The sequence below is a fragment of the Pterocles gutturalis genome, unplaced genomic scaffold (assembly GCF_000699245.1).
Source record: "Pterocles gutturalis isolate BGI_N339 unplaced genomic scaffold, ASM69924v1 scaffold48123, whole genome shotgun sequence".
Taxonomy (NCBI): domain Eukaryota; kingdom Metazoa; phylum Chordata; class Aves; order Pterocliformes; family Pteroclidae; genus Pterocles; species Pterocles gutturalis.
In genome coordinates, this window is record NW_010122352.1 from 46,619 (window position 1) to 63,316 (window position 16,698).

General features: G+C 43.3%; 1 protein-coding gene across 1 annotated transcript in view; it reads right to left on the bottom strand.

The window, feature by feature from the left end:
• Positions 1-16,698, bottom strand: part of PRIMA1 (proline rich membrane anchor 1) — a gene marked incomplete at its 5' end in the record, with an annotated part of 42,073 nt that overhangs the window by 15,084 nt on the left and 10,291 nt on the right. Inside the window, one exon of the mRNA XM_010077488.1 lies at positions 4,697-4,826. Within this exon, the coding sequence (XP_010075790.1) occupies positions 4,697-4,826 (130 nt within the window). The remainder of the gene's footprint in view (positions 1-4,696; positions 4,827-16,698) is intronic.

Consider the following 16,698-nt stretch of genomic DNA (forward strand, 5'->3'; position numbering starts at 1 on the left):
CAGACAGACGTGGTAGAGAAATACCTGGAGATATTCCAGATTTTGAACCAGTTATTCATCTGCTCATTCAGACTTGCCATGTGTTACAGAAATAGCTGGTTGTGAGATTGCTTTCCTTATCCACGAAATGAGCAGGAAAGTCCCACTGCTTACAGTGGGTCTGAGCCCTGGCCAGGGAGTGATTAAGCCTGTCCTAGAAATCTGCAAATGTCACAGACTGTGATTGCTGCCAGCACTAAGTGCCAATCCTTAAAATTTTTCTAATGTGCCATGGAAAAGTTTATTAAGAGAAAAGTCACATTTTTTAAAAGAGGAAATATCCCTTTGTCACCAAGGCCAGAGAAAATAGCTGTTTCCGCACTGCCACGCTGAGTGTGTTACCACCATGCATGTAACCATGCTGCAGCCCAACAATATCATGAGATCTCCTCTGGTGCTTGATCTATGCAGCAGCACACATCTGTACCCAGTGTGCTGGCCATGCAGTGCCCAACACTGCAGACACCAGCATCACACATAGGAAATTTAGAGGCTGCTTTAAGAGCCTTCAAAGAATTGCCCCATATGTATTTTCCCAAGAGTTTAACCTGTCCGGCTGTGCTAAGAGTATTAAAGCTGATTGATAGATACATTTTGGTATTAGTTCTCTCATGGACCAGAGAGGTCAAATCCGTCCCCTGGAATGGACTTCAGCATTTCTTATGACCATTTCATACTGGGCGAACCTGAGCACTTCCAGGGGAGATGCAGGGATGGAAATAGCAGCATGCTGGCTTGGTAGTTATTTTATACAAAGAAGTGCCATTCACTACATTGTATTTTATCACAAAGCCTTAGTGCCTAAATTGGTGAGATGACAAAGTTTTAGTTTTTCTTTAAGGAAAACCAACTACTCCAGGAGAGAGTTTTTATACAGATTGAATAAAAATACAGTTGAGTTACGATACCTTGAGAGCAGTAACTCCCTCTCTTTCTGCTACAGAAAAGCAGACATGAGAGAGTTTGATTGGATCTGGCCCTTTGAAACCCGTAAATGAGATTTTAACTTAAGCACAAAAGGATTTTTCTTTTTCTTTCTATTTCAGATTTGATTCTTATGGAAGTGAGGGATTAATGCAACAGATCCAAGTTCCGGGCAAATAAATCTCTGCCTGCACTTTCCTGCTAAAACATTTAACTCTTGCTACACCCTACAATCAGATGACTGCTGTTATTTCACTCTTCATCATCTCTTCAGTGCTTACACTGCTAATTAAGCTGAGCCATATGCTTTAGACTAAAGAATATATAGATAGCACTGACGGTCAGGCTGTAAACCCCTCTTCATTTGGAAGACTAACAAGCAGAGAAATCAAGTTATTTCAGTTAGGCTTTTGCAATACTCTCCTGTAATACTTGTGGATTTGTCACCACATATATATATGTATATATGCATATATATATATACACACACCATATATGCCTACTATAGTAGATACAAAGGATCTACTATAGATGGGATACACAGGATATAGAGAGATGTACACAAAGAATAAATCTATCCATGGGTAAAACTGGTACTGTCATCTGATCAGAACTCATGTTCAGTAGGTATTTGGTAATTTTATTTTGGTTTACCTCTTTTTTAGCAGATAGGCTGGTGATAATTTTTAAATGTTTTTCCTGTTGCAAGAAAAAAAAATATAAGCCATCTGCTGCTGCCAAGACAGTTTTCATGTTTAGTGGCACTTCCAGTTTTTGTTGCAGCCCAGGCTGTCATCAGAATGAGGATTTCCAAATGCAAAGACATAGATCTCCCTCCCCTGCTGCCCGACGAAATGGTAAAAAAAATCCTGTCTAAAAATGCTGGAGGGTGACAGTCTCATGAAAGGTTTTAGGAAGTGTATGTTTGGATAATAATTCTTGCCACTTTCACATTTACACTGCTCATCAGAAAGTAGGTGATGAATCTCAGTGACATCCCTGAGGTGTAAGCAAATGCTTTGATATCTGTTTCAGAGGGAGGAAGCTGAGCAGGAGAGGGCTTCAAGGGTCAGTTTGTGATGGGCGCTGTGAACAATCTCGTCCTCAGCCTACTTTGCCACTCTCCTGGTCACCCCCACAGTGACCAGTGACATGACAGCTGTCCAGGCTGGGACACCTCTGAAACCTGCAGACATGCCTGACATGGTGCAAGAAGGAAAGGATGCTGTCCAGTGGTGAGACACAAGGCTGTCCTCACCCAGAGCTAAGAAAGAGTCATGGCAGGCAGAGGCAGGGTCTTCAGGCTGGATTCTGATTTCTACAAGGCAATCAGCATGTGACTTTCCTTGGACGAAGAGGGTTGTGCCATATCAAGGTCACAACCCAACCTAGATGCAGCTGGAGGATGAGTGGGTGGCATCCACATCTAAAGGCGATGGGTATATTATAAGCAAGCAGACAACATACTGCCTTGGAGGTGGGAGACAGATTTGTTTGCGATGCAGTGACAGAGGTCCCAATTCCAGGAGATGTGCAGGAACAAAGTCCCGGGAGCTGGACTGCAGAGGAGAGCTGGTGGGATGGAGTGTGAGAAAGGATGGGGCAGAGCACGGTTATGGAGCCAGAGGCTGGGAACACACTGGAGGGACTCTTGGCTTCAGCATCACACAGATTAATCCCCTAACTCATTCGCTATCCACCTCTACCTCCCAGCAAAAATTAGAGTGAAGGATTTCTCGCACTAGCTAAAGCCAATTCAGCTAAACAATATGGGATAATACTCTGTGTCGAAGGCAGAGATGCTGCTCTTGTGAAGCGTCTTATCTCATTTTCCAGCGTTTATCAATAGATATCTTTTATAGAGGATCAAGAAACCTGAACTGGCAGGGAATGCTGCCAGACACTTTAGGGCATCCTTTTAACAGAGTTGTTTTAGGAAGGACTCATTGATGAAAAGAAATGCTCTAGTTACTCTGTAAAAATATAATTAATAAGCTTTTCTTTTATAGCTGTCTGTCCCACATCTGAGCAGTTTCCAGCTTAGCATTTGTCAGCAGTGTGAATGTCAACAATAAGAAGATCTAAGAGGAATTTTCACTTTGCTCTGAGCCTAATGCCTCTTCAAGCAGCTGACTTGTACATTGATATTCACACTGTTGACAAATAATGGGTGTCTTCATCAAGTATCTGTATTATTCTTCATCGACATGAAGCATAAGACTTTGTTATGTGAATTCCCACAGCCTTTTCAAGGCAGCTCTAAATTTGTCTGTTTAAATTTCTTTTCTGTACCTCCCATCTACCGGCATCAGAACAAATTTGAAGAACAATTCCTTGCTAGGCACAAGTTGCCCTGGAGAGTTACTGCTCCTGTAGGTATATTTTGCAGCCTTGGCAGAAATCATTCACAGTTTGGCACTAGGTAGACAAATACAATAGCTGTTTTTGAAACAAACACATCTTTCCATATGGAATTGAACCAATCCCCTATGAACAGGCAATGATAGTTTAGGAAGTACAAATAAGAAATTCTGCACTGTGTTACCAATCCAATTCAACTCCAATTTCAGTCCTCCATAGACGACTTTTAAGAAGTTTCAGTAGACAGAGTGAAAGCCTTCCAGTTCCTCAAAACTAATAAGCATTCATTTTAGCTAAACTAGAATAGCAAACATACTTATGTAAATTTAATAAGAAACTAGATACAGACTCCTGTCTTCTTGTTTGAACTCTCCCTTTTCGAAGCTCTTGGATATACTATCCTTCCAATCCTGCATATATTTTTCAGACAACCATAAAGCATGTCCAGTGCTCCACCATTGTGATATCCCTGCTGAGGCTCATCAAAACTCTGCTGTTGCTTTGCATGCAGATAACATTGCTCATGAAAGGTATTTTATTGTCTTTTTTTTTTCCCTGCAAAAAATTCCTAAAGGTGAATAAATATAATTTAATCCAAACTGTGATTCAGGTGCCACTGGAGTACTCATGAGAGTTATGGATTTTCTGCTCAAAATATGAAATATTATTTAGGTGAAGAAATTATTCCCACTCCCATTTTCCGAGGTAACCAAAGTCAACAATTTCTAACTACCTGAGGCCTATGCAAGCACATCTATTGTAAAGACAGCGGTAGGGGAGCTGAAATGGTTACTACAAACTGTGTTGTACATAGGTTTCACATAGGCTTTTAAATTCAAAGAGAGAGGTTTTGAAATTGATTTTGCAATTGATAATTTTGCAGCACAAATAAATTAGAAGTAGAGTCTCCAAATTAAAAACTACACAAATTACCCTAGAGTTTGGGCTACAAGAGCTTGCATCAATCTGAAATGCTACAACTAGTGGTGGGCCTGGGCCAAAAATTTTGAATACTACCAGAACTGGATAGGATGGTGTTTCTGCCTCGACACTTGGCCAGAGCAAAGCTATGACATTCCCCAGCAACCTCCAGCAATTTGACTTTGAGGAGTTCATATTAATCTGAACATTGTGGCACTGTCCCATTTCTAGGTTTTCTCCTCCTCATGCCCGTGATTGTGCATTAAACGTCATCCTTTACACAGGCAGGTTATGGTACACACAGTGACTTTCCAATGAAAACATATGTTGACTACAGGATACATTTTGCCTTTAGTATGCCTTTAAACAAAACAAAGTGCCAACCAAGTCTTGGCCCAGCCTTTGTGGGGTTGCATTGCCCTAAGCACAGTAAAAGCATCTGGAGACTTACCTTTTTATGGCTTTGTAGCAAATGATGACAACTACAAAGAGGAACACTAATGTGGCACAGCATACTGCAATGATAATAACCAGGCCTGGCCACCAGGTCTCTTCAGTGGGACAAAAGGTAGACTTGGGAGCTGTAAAAAGAGTGTGGAAAAATACATGAGTTCTCCCAAATAAGCAGTGTATAATCAGATACGCTTCAGTCACCCATGCAATAGCACTATGCCAGGGCCACAGATAAGCGCAAAGAGTATATTTCACATTTAAGACCCATTTTTCTTCCAAGCAATCAAATAGTTTGGTACTAGATATTTCTCATCATGGTCCCCAGACGACCACGTTCTCTGTGGCAGTTCTGGCCACATGCTCAGCATGAAGGAGAAAGGCTCAACTCTGCTACCCATGGAAAACTTCTCCTTCTGCATTTGCCATCTCCTGCTGCATCAGATTTAGTTTTAGAGAGAGATGTTACACTGATAAGGGTAGGCTTTCAAACTCCATTAGAGGAGGTTTATCAGGGAGTTGCAGCAGTGCCTACCAATCAGTATTGCAGCTGCTATCATTGTAACCTTGGAGCAAGGAAGGGAAGCTTGTTTTAAAAGAATAGAAACTTTATTGCATTTATTAAGTGCTTTTAGAGGACTATCGTTGACAAGCTTCTTTCCCATTACATTGTCTTTGAATTGTATGTCCAAGTTAAGAAATGTCAACATTAAAAAGTGTTAACCCGTGAAAATATAAGCAGTTATTATTACATTTTTCTTATTCGATTTAGAATTGTCTGTGTAAGTACCACTCAAAACAAGCAATATTTTGCAACAAGAGTTATACTGGTGGCATTTACTTCAAATCTTTTCCTTCAGGGCCATGTTTTGAGGGAACACTTATTTCCTGAAGGATGGCGAGCAACAGACAATGGCATGAGCGCTACCAGTGTACTCAGAGGAGGAAGAGACCCTTAACACAGTGCACACAACCACACAATCCATGAGAATTTGGGTCTTCCTAAATAAAGTTTAATAATTAATCAGTCAATGGGACTGTCTAAATCTACATTTTCAGTTAAGTGGGGGAGAGAGCTAAATATGGCAAAAGGGGGTTTTTTTTGAGTCCAATTATTTGAGCTGATATATCCTAAATTCTGAACTTGTTATACACATCACAAATAGATGCACAAGTCAAAATATGTCATCTCACCCGCATCATTCAGTGTGAGCTGACATCTCCTGTGCCTCCTGTGTTTGCTTAGGAAAAGACATACACGTACTCTTAGGGTTAACACTCCTTAGGTAAAATGCTGAAGTACACAATTACTGAGAAAATATTATTTTTTTCTAATTGCATGATCTATAGAAGAATTGGCAACATTCACCCACAGAAATCTACAGAACCACCTTAGAAAAAGACTAGGTAAGGAACTATAAGAAGGAATCAAAATAATAAAGCCAGCAGCTTGATAATTGGTAGGCAGTTCAGTATTTGGTGCCACGTAAGTGGTCCTTTTTTTCTCATACGCATCAGCATCCAAGACATGCTATCACCCTGATCACACTTGTCTAGGAAATACTGCCTTCAATTTATTGTACGTATATTGACTGTGAGGGTGGAGGGTTTTGTGTTTGGGCTTTTGTTTTTTTTTTTTTTCCCTATGGGTGAGAAAAATCAAGCTGAAAAATTAAGTGATTTGAAAAACTAATGGTTCCTGGCTTTTGACGTGTCCACTCCCAGACTATATCAGCAACTGAATTTCTACTTTATCACTATATCAGCTGTAGAAGTCAGTTTTCAGTGGGTGATGAACTACTTATTGTGTCGTGATAAAGCTAAATGCTTTAAATGTTTTTAATATTATCTGAAAGTTTTCAATATTTCAATATATTTTCTAAGATTTCAGAACAGAGGGTATTTCAAAGATGACAAAATGTATGCATTTAGAAGCAGGCAGCCTCAGGGCCAACTCCACCCTCCTGGTGTTGCCCTGACAAACACAAAAGCTTGCAGTGAAATCCGAAGCAACACATGCATCCCCAGATGCCACGTAAAATTAGATGAGACCATAAAAAATGAGGCAAGTAAGGCCATCCTTATCTTGTCCTTGTTTCTCATCCAAGGTGGGATCAACCAAACTATTCGCAAAGCAAACCTAGATGGTGAGACAGGGTTGCTCCTCGGCACAACACATGAAGCTGACAAGTGGCAGGGGCAGGGTATAAAGCCAGGCTTGTCACATGCCTGTGAGCACATGCTCCTTGATGGTTTATCACAGTATTTTTACATGGAGAACACACAGATACATGTGGGACTGAATATTGAATATGATTCCTGACAGCCTATATCCCGTTATTAATGACAGGAAAATAAGAATTGCTGATGTGGAGGTGACCCTTAATCCACCTAGCTCTGTTCCCTTCACCTTTTGTTCTGTTTCCTTTCACAATGGAATCAGAATCCTTTTTTCAGAATCCTTTACTTTGTCATGTAAAGAAATAACAAAGCATGCACTGCTGTCATTCAGAGAGGTGTATTTGGGGAGTGGAGGACATCCCTAAGCACAGGGGGTTCCTTCATCGTCATCATGGGGCTACAGAGAGCTGAGGGCTGGAGAGGCCGGCCATGGTGTTTGCTCCCTCAGCATCCAGCGCCAGTCTCATGCAAGTGGCTTCAGCTGCTCAGAGCATGATTGCCTTCAAGTTTGACTCATTCCTGGCTGCTCTTCACTGGTCTCAAAATCAGCTGAACAGAGAAAGTGATTTTCACAGTGTAAAACAACTGGAGGAAAATGTACTTTCTCTCCTAAGCCCTGAAGTGTTGTTCTGCATGTTGAACATACGGTTGGGTGGAAAGTGGTAGGGAAGTGATGACATTTTAAAGAAGATAAGCAGGGTGAGCTAAGCCATCACAGTCTGTCATCCTGACAGAAACCTTGCCAAAACAATGAAGATCTCATTCAATTAATAAAGTATTAAAATAAATAATTGATGCTAAACAGCATAGGTTTGGGAAACATACCATGTCAAACTAACCAGATATTTTCTGAGGAGATTATTGGTTTGGTAAACAGATGTATTTACCAAATGCTGGTGTGGTAACTTCAGACTTTGGTACAGCATTTGACTTAATCCCACATGATGTTAGGGCTATGAAACTATAAAGCTACGCGGTAAGTGTGGCACACGTAAATTGAGTTAAAAGGCAGAGAACTAGTATATCTCAAGATCTAACTACAAGTGGAAAGTCACTGCTGAGAAATGTGTTTTTTAACAGTGGCCTCCCCTTTCCCCCCAAAATAGGGTGATGGATACTGGTAGAGTTTGTAAATTACTTGGGAATGTACTCCAATACAAGAGGAGACTAAGCATATTTAGATTAGAAATAGGGTAATTACTATAATTAAGGGCAATTATCCATTACAACAGTCTATCAGCTCTGGTGGAGTATTTCACTGAAAAATTTAGTTTAAGGTAGATTTTTCATTTTTCCTAAAAGAAGTCTAAATTCAGCTAAAGCGACTGGACTCAGCATAAGAATTAGATAAAGAAAATGCTCTGTCTCTGAAAAGGCCACATGAACACAATGTCTTTTTTTCCCTTGGCTTTAAAATTTATGAAGTACAAATGTTGGTTAGGTTTACACTTAGAGGGCCAACACAATCAACTATTCCCAACAGCACCAGGCCTAAAGAAATACAGTGAATAAACAGACTGACTTCAGACCTACAGTGGGGGGCTGGATCCAACTTATTGAAAACAAATTCATTAAAAAGTACTTTTAGAGCAAAGACATCCTTCAAACTATTTAAGCACCACAAAAATCTGACACACTTGCTTTCTTTGACTAAATCTGTTTTGAAGGCTCAGCACAAAGACACGGGTCCAGTTCTAATGTTAGTAGGTATCTGTACACACATGGGTCTAGCCACAAATGTGCATACCAGGAAAGATTATCTCAGCTACAAAGGGTTTCCCTCAATGTCCAAGGTACAAAAATAGAGGTTGTATCACTGGAAAGGAAGTTTCCATAAAATCACAAAGAAGTCTCTAATTTTTAGCAAATCTCAGCGTGGGCCATTCTCAAAATTGTCCTAAGCAACCAAAACCAAAAAACAGTGATGAAGCTGCTTTAATGTTCTGGATTAAGCATTAAATGGATTTCTGTGTGTTATAAAAGGGACACATACTTGTACTGCCTGTGACCGAATACAGAACAGGACTCAGAATCCTTGGATACACCCACAGGTTATCTTTAGTTGTCATGGCTGTACTTTGTAAAGCCAAAGTTTTGGAAATTTAGTACTCCTGTTATTTATTTTGATTAGGATTATTATTTTCCATTGCAGTATGAGTTGTAGGCTAATTGCTCTTCACATGGGAATGCTGGGATGTTGGAAAGTAACACCAGCAAGTCTGTTAGGAGAGAGTAAGTACTCCATCATGGGGGTTATGCTGGGTTGAGCTGATGCCTCTGCACAGCCCTCAGTAGCGATGATGAGGCAGGGAGCCTGCATCAGGGCACCATTTTCCCCTGGCTCTCACCCATCGGCAAACAAAGCAAAGCACAGCAAAACAAAGCAAACCAAACAAAAATAAAACAAAACACAGGGCTGAGATGGAAAACAGCTATGGGAGGCAGTGACCCATGCTCCCATGTGCAGTCCCAGGGGAGGTGTCTCTGGCCGAGGTCTGAGTGTGTCAATCCGCTCACAGGCTTGGTCCCAAGCAGCTGGTAAGCGTGTGCTGATGTGACATGGAAGGGTGACAGTGACCCCCCCTCAGCTCTCTACAACAGTATCTTCATGCCTAAAAAGGAAGAGCACTTTCAAGATAAATAAAAACTGATTATTGTTTTTCCTCCTGCTTTTTTCCTGTTCTTGCAGAAAGGTCAAGAGTGCTGGCATAATCCTCTTTATGAGACATCTGCCCGTTTTTAATATTGTATACTCACAACAGGCTAAACCCTGCCATCTCTATGCCTGCAGCACTCCTCTTGCTATTGTAGGGCTTCCTGAATCAGCCATGTACTCTTAATTAGCATGCTAGGAAGCAAGATTGGATTTTATTTTGAAGGCAGGCTCATACTCCAAGGGCCTCAAGTGTTATCAGTCTTGGTTGGAACTTAAAAGGAATTGGAGATGCAGGCAATGCGTTTCTAGCAACCTCTTTGTATGTTACGTATTTCAGAGACCTGTTGATCTGCTGGCTAAGGCAGGGTGTGGGGTTCTAGTCTCATCTTCACTCTTATTTACCTTATTATTTTGATATGTTTGCATAATTTGCATGTTGGCTTCTCCATTTACAAGACAGAGAGAAGCCACTAGTTCCTACAGCCATTATCATACTGGGATGCAGGAACAAGCCCAGAAAATGTGGCAAGGTTTAGATGTGATTTCAAATGTCAAGGCACATGAAAAGACTCCCAGGACATTCCATCCCCAGTTAAATAGGGAGAGAGATCTTGAATCTGTTGCAACTTGGGTCTCTTCACAGCAAGGTGTCTCATCCAACCCCCTGTGGAACAGGAGAGTTCCGTGAATCCCCTGATTAATGTGAAATAACTTGGGTTCTGGGAGGGGAAACCCTACAGAGGAACAGTTACACAGAGAGACACCAAGGCTCAGACATTCACTCTGTAAGCATTGTGTTGTGTAAAAGATGAAATGCCAGGACAGCCTCTATCACTTGCCTGCATCTTTTTTGAGAAAGTTGGTTTCAGTGCTAAGCCTGAGGTCTCTTGTCTACTTTCATGCAAGGCCCCTCACTCCCCCCAGCAGTCTAAATTCACCCCAAAGTGAGTGCTGATTATCTCATTGATTAATTTAATTGTATGTCAGAATGAATCCTTGGGTAGCTAATGAAAAGGGCCAAGAGCTCAAGTGATGTAAACTAGGTGTCCCTGCTCATTGCAGGGGGGTTGCACTAGATGACCTTTACAGATCCCTTCCAGCTCCAACTATTTTGTGATTTCTATGAAACTAGTAGAAGTCCACCCAGCTGTGAGACTGGTGCCAGATGAGGACCTTGTCCCAGCATCTGCATGATAATGCTCCTAAGCACTGCCCCAGATTTTGCTGAAGGTCAGGAGCTCAGTCCCCAGAGGCCTGGAGGCTGTCGGCTCTCCGGGTGCAGGTTTTGTTACCAAACCCAGGGTGATGTGGAGAGATCTGTGAGTTAGTGTCAGCTCAAGTGTCCCCTCTTTGTTTGCTGTATTTCGTCAGGTAGGAACCGCTACAGATGTGTCTGGATAATCCATGTGGTAAGAACATGCTGTGTGTACCCAGGGCTGCTAACAGTGAGAGGCAGACAGCACGGGAAAAAAAAAAATCCTTCAAAAGAGCCTTCTAATGACTATGTGATACTGCTAGACCTTGATACAAATATAGATCTTCAGCTGTTACTCTAAAAGGTATTTCAGGAATAGGCAAAGTATGTGTTCCCTTGGAACCATATCCATTGACACTCTTGGATTTCAGGGGAAAATTTCCTGGGAGGATGGGGAAGAGGAGGCTGACCAGGAGACGGGGGGCCTTGACGCCTCTTCCTGGGGCAGAAAGCCATGCATGCATGTGTGCCATGCAGCAGCTCCTCCACTCGCCCCAGCCTCACGCCTGCCCCAATGCACAGGGCCAGAAGAAAACCTCAGCCCCTGTTTACGTTGCAACCACAGCTGCACACAGAAAGCAACGCTCAGGCTGGTGATCATCAACAAAGAAGGAAGGATTTCCCTTTTCCACTGACAGAAAAGAAGAGGCACATCTCACTGTGTCAGGTTTCTGCATGCTGTGAGAGGAACTCCGTGGTGTTTGGGTATATATATATACACATAACATATATATATATATATACATGCATTCATCTACGTATATACATGTATATGTATGTGTATAAACACGTATATGTAGAAAGGCTATCTATGACATATATATTTAATGTATGTATGTAACGGGTATACATATGCATCCGTATAAAAGAAACTGCTGCCAATAGTTTTGTTAAATATGTTTGCACTCTGAGTGGCTCCTCAGGATTAATTACTAAGCGTTGGTGACAGAATATGTGAGAAACTCTACCAACTCCTTTTTTTTCTTCTCCTTCTTTGCTGCACTTGAGATCCCTTACATCGGCTGAACACGTAAAGGCAAACATTCACATCTGGGGCATCTCTGTATATGTCTGTAATGATTCAGTCTGAAGATACAGGAGCTATAAGATCTGAATGGATGCACTTCGCTGTCTCCCTGGCAGGTCCAAAAATCACCTCATCAACCTTCCTTCACAGTTGTTGCCTGCAGACAGCACACCCAGCCACGCTTGAACTGCTGAAGGGGAGATGCGGGAGCACATCACATCAAATGCCAAAGGTGTCAACAGGAGCCCTGGGGTCAGCCCCGCTCCCTGACTGGCTGTCTGTAGCCTCGGAAAAAGCCTGGAAGAGGCCATAATCCTGCTTTGCCATGCCTCCAGACTGCACAGCAAATGCAGAGCAACAACAGCAAGCAGACTCAGGGAGGGGAAGGTAGAGGCATCCCCACATTTCAGCTACCGTGGATCCAAGACAGGAGGAGTCCAAGCAGGTGGACCACATGAGCTGGTGGTGGCTCCAGGCACCATTGCCAGGAGTGTGTACACACGATTAAACCTTGAAGAAATATAAACTGGATTTGGCCACATCTGCAGTGGGGCAACTTCTTTGCCCCATGTTGAGCCATGGTCATAACCAAACCCATCCAGCTGTTAGCCAGAGGGCTCTGGGCACAGACTGCCCCAGTCCTGGCACCCTGATGGCAGCTACAGCAAGACGGTGTCACATGCACTGCCATCCGCTTGCACATATTTGCCCAGAGAAGCTCTGGATGCCCCATCCCTGGAGGTGTTCAAGGCCAGGCTGGATGAGCCTTTGAGCAACCTGGTCTAGTGGAGGGTGTCCCTGCCCATGGCAGGGGGGTTGGAACTTGATGATCTTTAAGGTCCCTTCCAACCCAAACCATTCTGTGATTCTATGATGTTTAAACATCTGGCATGAGGGTGCTTTGGCACTGCAACTGCTGGGCAGGATGTTCACAATGCGGCCCCAGCTCTGCTGCTCTTTTGGCCTTGCTACCCTCTGAGAAGCTGAAACAAAGCAAGCTCCAAAGCAGAGCTCCAAAGATTAAAGCAGTGTCAATTGGATTAAATCCAGCAAATATAATAAAATACAAGATTCCCACAGCACCATGGCTTCCCAAGGCTGTTCTGCTCAAAGTGATGGACACACTGTTGCCTGTTTGGAGATTGTGAGGGAAATGGGGTGCAGGATGGGCAGCACAGAAAGCCAGATCTATTAACGACCATCCTTAACTCGAGGGACTGGGCCAATGCAGCCAGAATATAAATCAGGAATGGATGACAGCTTAAATAACAGATGAAGTCCATTTGGGCAAGTTCATCTCCCGTAAATCCGAACATGATAGAAAGGATTTGGATTCACACAGTCCCCAAAGAGCAGTGACCCAGAAAGCTGCTCTGCTGCACCTGTTCCCTGAGATTTTGCCACAGAAAACAGGCGCAGGAGGAAGATGTTACCCAGCAAGGAAAGACCAAAGAACTGCTTTAGACCAGCAATATCCTGTCCCACCACCCTCACCTCTGGAGGGTGGCTGTAACTGTACACAACGTGCAATAGACTGGCTTAAAAAAAATAAGAACCTCCTAAATTTGGAGCAAATTTTGATCAAGAAAAAAACCAATATATGTTAATTTTCTTTAATTTTTTTTACTTCCTCAGAGATCTGTGCCCTTCCTGTTGCTTGTAAACTCAGGGCCATTTCTAGAGTGCCTTGAGCTAGTCCAGTAAACAGCCACTACCAGGCAATAGCGATGTGCTCAGCAGAAAGCCTGTCCTGATTCACTGCCTCCCTGGAGCAGCTAGGTTAAATAATACTGGTGGAATTCAGCTATTCCTGTAGCAGATGATACTTCTGTTTATCACATTAGGTTGCACACAAGTTTATATCATACAGCTGCTCCATGCATATGTTCTACTACATTTTTGAGGGGGATACTGCAATCACTACGCAGTGGGAACTTCTGCTATAATAAAAACACGCGTGGGATGGTACTGGAGAAATTCCCTCCCCTGCAGCTTTTACACTGTAGACGCTGTTATTCTACACTCTCGCTTTTCCCCTCTCCTTAGTTCTCTCCCCCTTTCTAAAAATAATCCGCTTCTGAAACAAGAAACATGCTCAGTTTTTGTGCTTAGTTTTGGAGACTGGAGTTTGCAGGAGGTGGAGGAAAGGGGCAGTTCTGCAGGAGTTTTCTGAAGGTTATGGGTGATAGAGGAGTGTACAGCTCATTGCAAGAAATAGGACGGGAACCGCCAGTGAAAAAACCTGATCCTGGATACAGCCAGTGGAAAAGAGAGGAGCTGGGTGGGGGAGTTTTAAGTGTGGTGCTTAAGATCTAAGCTTCAGAGGTTACTGAACCTGCACACATTTAGGTTTGGGTTTTGCAGTGGATTCCACTAAAGCCCCACGTTGCTGTGCTGTCTTGGTAGGTCTTGTGCAGCTGCTTTTCCCTGGCAGATTTGAGAGTCCTTTAGAAAATGAAAATAGAATTAGGAACGAAATAAAAATCATACCAGATGAAAGTATCGGTCGCCCAGGCATAAGTGAAGGACACAGTGAGGAAGCGGCTTGCAGCAGCTCAGTCAAAAAGCCAGGAAACAAAATGTCTTTTGACTCCTGGCCAGTCTTACCCTCTGGATTGTGTTGCCTCGTCCTTGGGAGCAGATGCAAACACTGGATTTGGCCTCAAATACATTACAGAAGTGGAAGTAGCAAACTGTCTTGGTGACTTCCTGGGAAAGTGCCAGATCTCTGCCCCAAGCCAGCACGGGGACACTGTGCCTGGGAGCTCTGTGGGGCTGAGACCCATGGACGGAAACGAGGTGGGATCCCATAAGGTGCCCAGGAGGGCTGATAATAAACCTGTAGGATAACTTGTACTAGTTTTGGCATAGCTGTGGAGGAAGACTAGTATTTCCGTTCAGAGGCCTACATGCTTATGGAAGGATGATGAAGATGCAGACAGCAGAGCAGTCAAAGGACTACCAAAAACAGTAGAGGGAGAAAGTCTGTGCTCCAAACAACTGGCAGGCTGAGGGCCAGATCTGCCAGCCTTAATCCTATTAGGTTGTCAGCAAAGCAGATGGGACCTGCCAGAACTGAGGTACAACCCCACAAAAAAGAGCAAAACATGGTTTCAGCTGCCAAGGTCTTTTGGAGGAGAGCAGGGAGGAGAGCACAGAGGGAAAGTGTTCTCTAAAGCATGGTCTGGAGAAGCAGCAGCATTTAAAGGCCTTGTGGAAAAAAGGCTTTTAAGGAGATTACATCATAGCTGGTTTCTGTGTTAACACTCCACTCTGGCATTTATCTTTACAATGGACACTCACGTCAGCCACTGCCCTCTGATCTGACTTTGTCACGTGTTTTTCTAACCAGCAGTCTCCCGATGAGATGCCATTTCTCCCTCGCCTTCTGATTCTCCCTCAGCAAAAAGGACAGAATTGTTTTTAGCCCAATTAAATCACACACTATCGGTTTCTGTCCCAAGCAAATGAGAACTGAAGCCTGTGCCTTGCAAGGCAGCCTCTTACTCACAGCAACACTGTCATTCAGGAGAGCCTCGTGGGCACTGCCACATTTCCCTGCTCTCTGCAACCTGGAGCAGCGCCAGGCTGGGTCGCATCAAGATAGTCCTAGGGATACCCCCAGATAGTCCTAGTGATGCCCCCAGACAGCCTGAAGCACTGCCTCCCTGTGAGAGCTGTCACTCAGGTGAACACTGCAGTACTTGGTGGCCTGCCTTCCAAAACGCAGGAGTCGTCAATCAGATTAGTGGTATCTGGTGCCTCTAAGAAACAGGTCACAACTACCTGAAAATTTGCTGTTAAATTAGTACCTCTGAATTTATTTTAGAAGGTGACCTGATTTCCAGAGGTTCTGAGCACTCCGAGAGCCAGGATGCTTTAACTTGGATGCTTGAATAGATACACAAGCTTAAGTTTAATCTTCTGAGTTTTATCATAGAGGCTCTAACCACTCTTTTGGCAGAGCATCATGGTCGGTAGAGGACAGAAATTCCTCTCAGGACATGGGTTCCAGCCTCAGCTCTCCCCATTTCTTGTTGGGTGATTTTGGAAAGATCTCCTGCCTCTGATTCTCCTTCTCCAGGATGGAAAATTAGTCCTAGCTTCCCAAATGGTTGCAAGATGTAGGAATAAAATGTGCAACATAAGGCTGCATGTCAGCACTGTTGTTATTCCTTTCCCAATTCTCTAATAGGGTAAATAGGTAGGTTTGCAAGTAGTTAATCTATATTTCTACAAGAACCAGCTGTATTTCCCTGACCTTCCCATCCCTACTCAAGCAAACAAAGCAACAAGGCTACGGTCTATGGCAGAACAACAGCAGCACAGCACTGACCTGGGGACAGTAATTCTCAGTTCGTTTGAACAGAGGCACCACAGAGAAGCAGAGAGATGTGCCAGCACAGTACCATCCACATCATTGCACAAACACACAGCCTGGCTCTCCAGCAGCGAGCAACACTTGCAGAGAACACGGACTACTCTTCACCAGGGAAAAATCAGTGCTGAGGATCATCTGCTTGCCCCAGCAAACTGTGGGACCTTAGTCACATTACAGCAGTGAAAAGAACATCCTGGAGAAAAGAGGCCTGAAAGCACTGAACCTTCATGCTAAGTCTGTTTTGCCATGTCAGTGCTCTGATACCTGAAAGCCTATGAGCATATTTCCATCAGTATTCAACAAGCACAGACACATGCACACATACATATATCTATATACATCCCTCCCTTATTCTGCTTTGGCTGGCACAGATTTCCTAGAGAGGATCTAAAAATGAGTATGATGCACAGAGGAGAGTGAACTCCCAACACATTTTAAAGTATGAACTCAACACCTGTAATAGGCTGCCATCAGCCTTGCAGACCAAGAGGGTACTGCAGCCC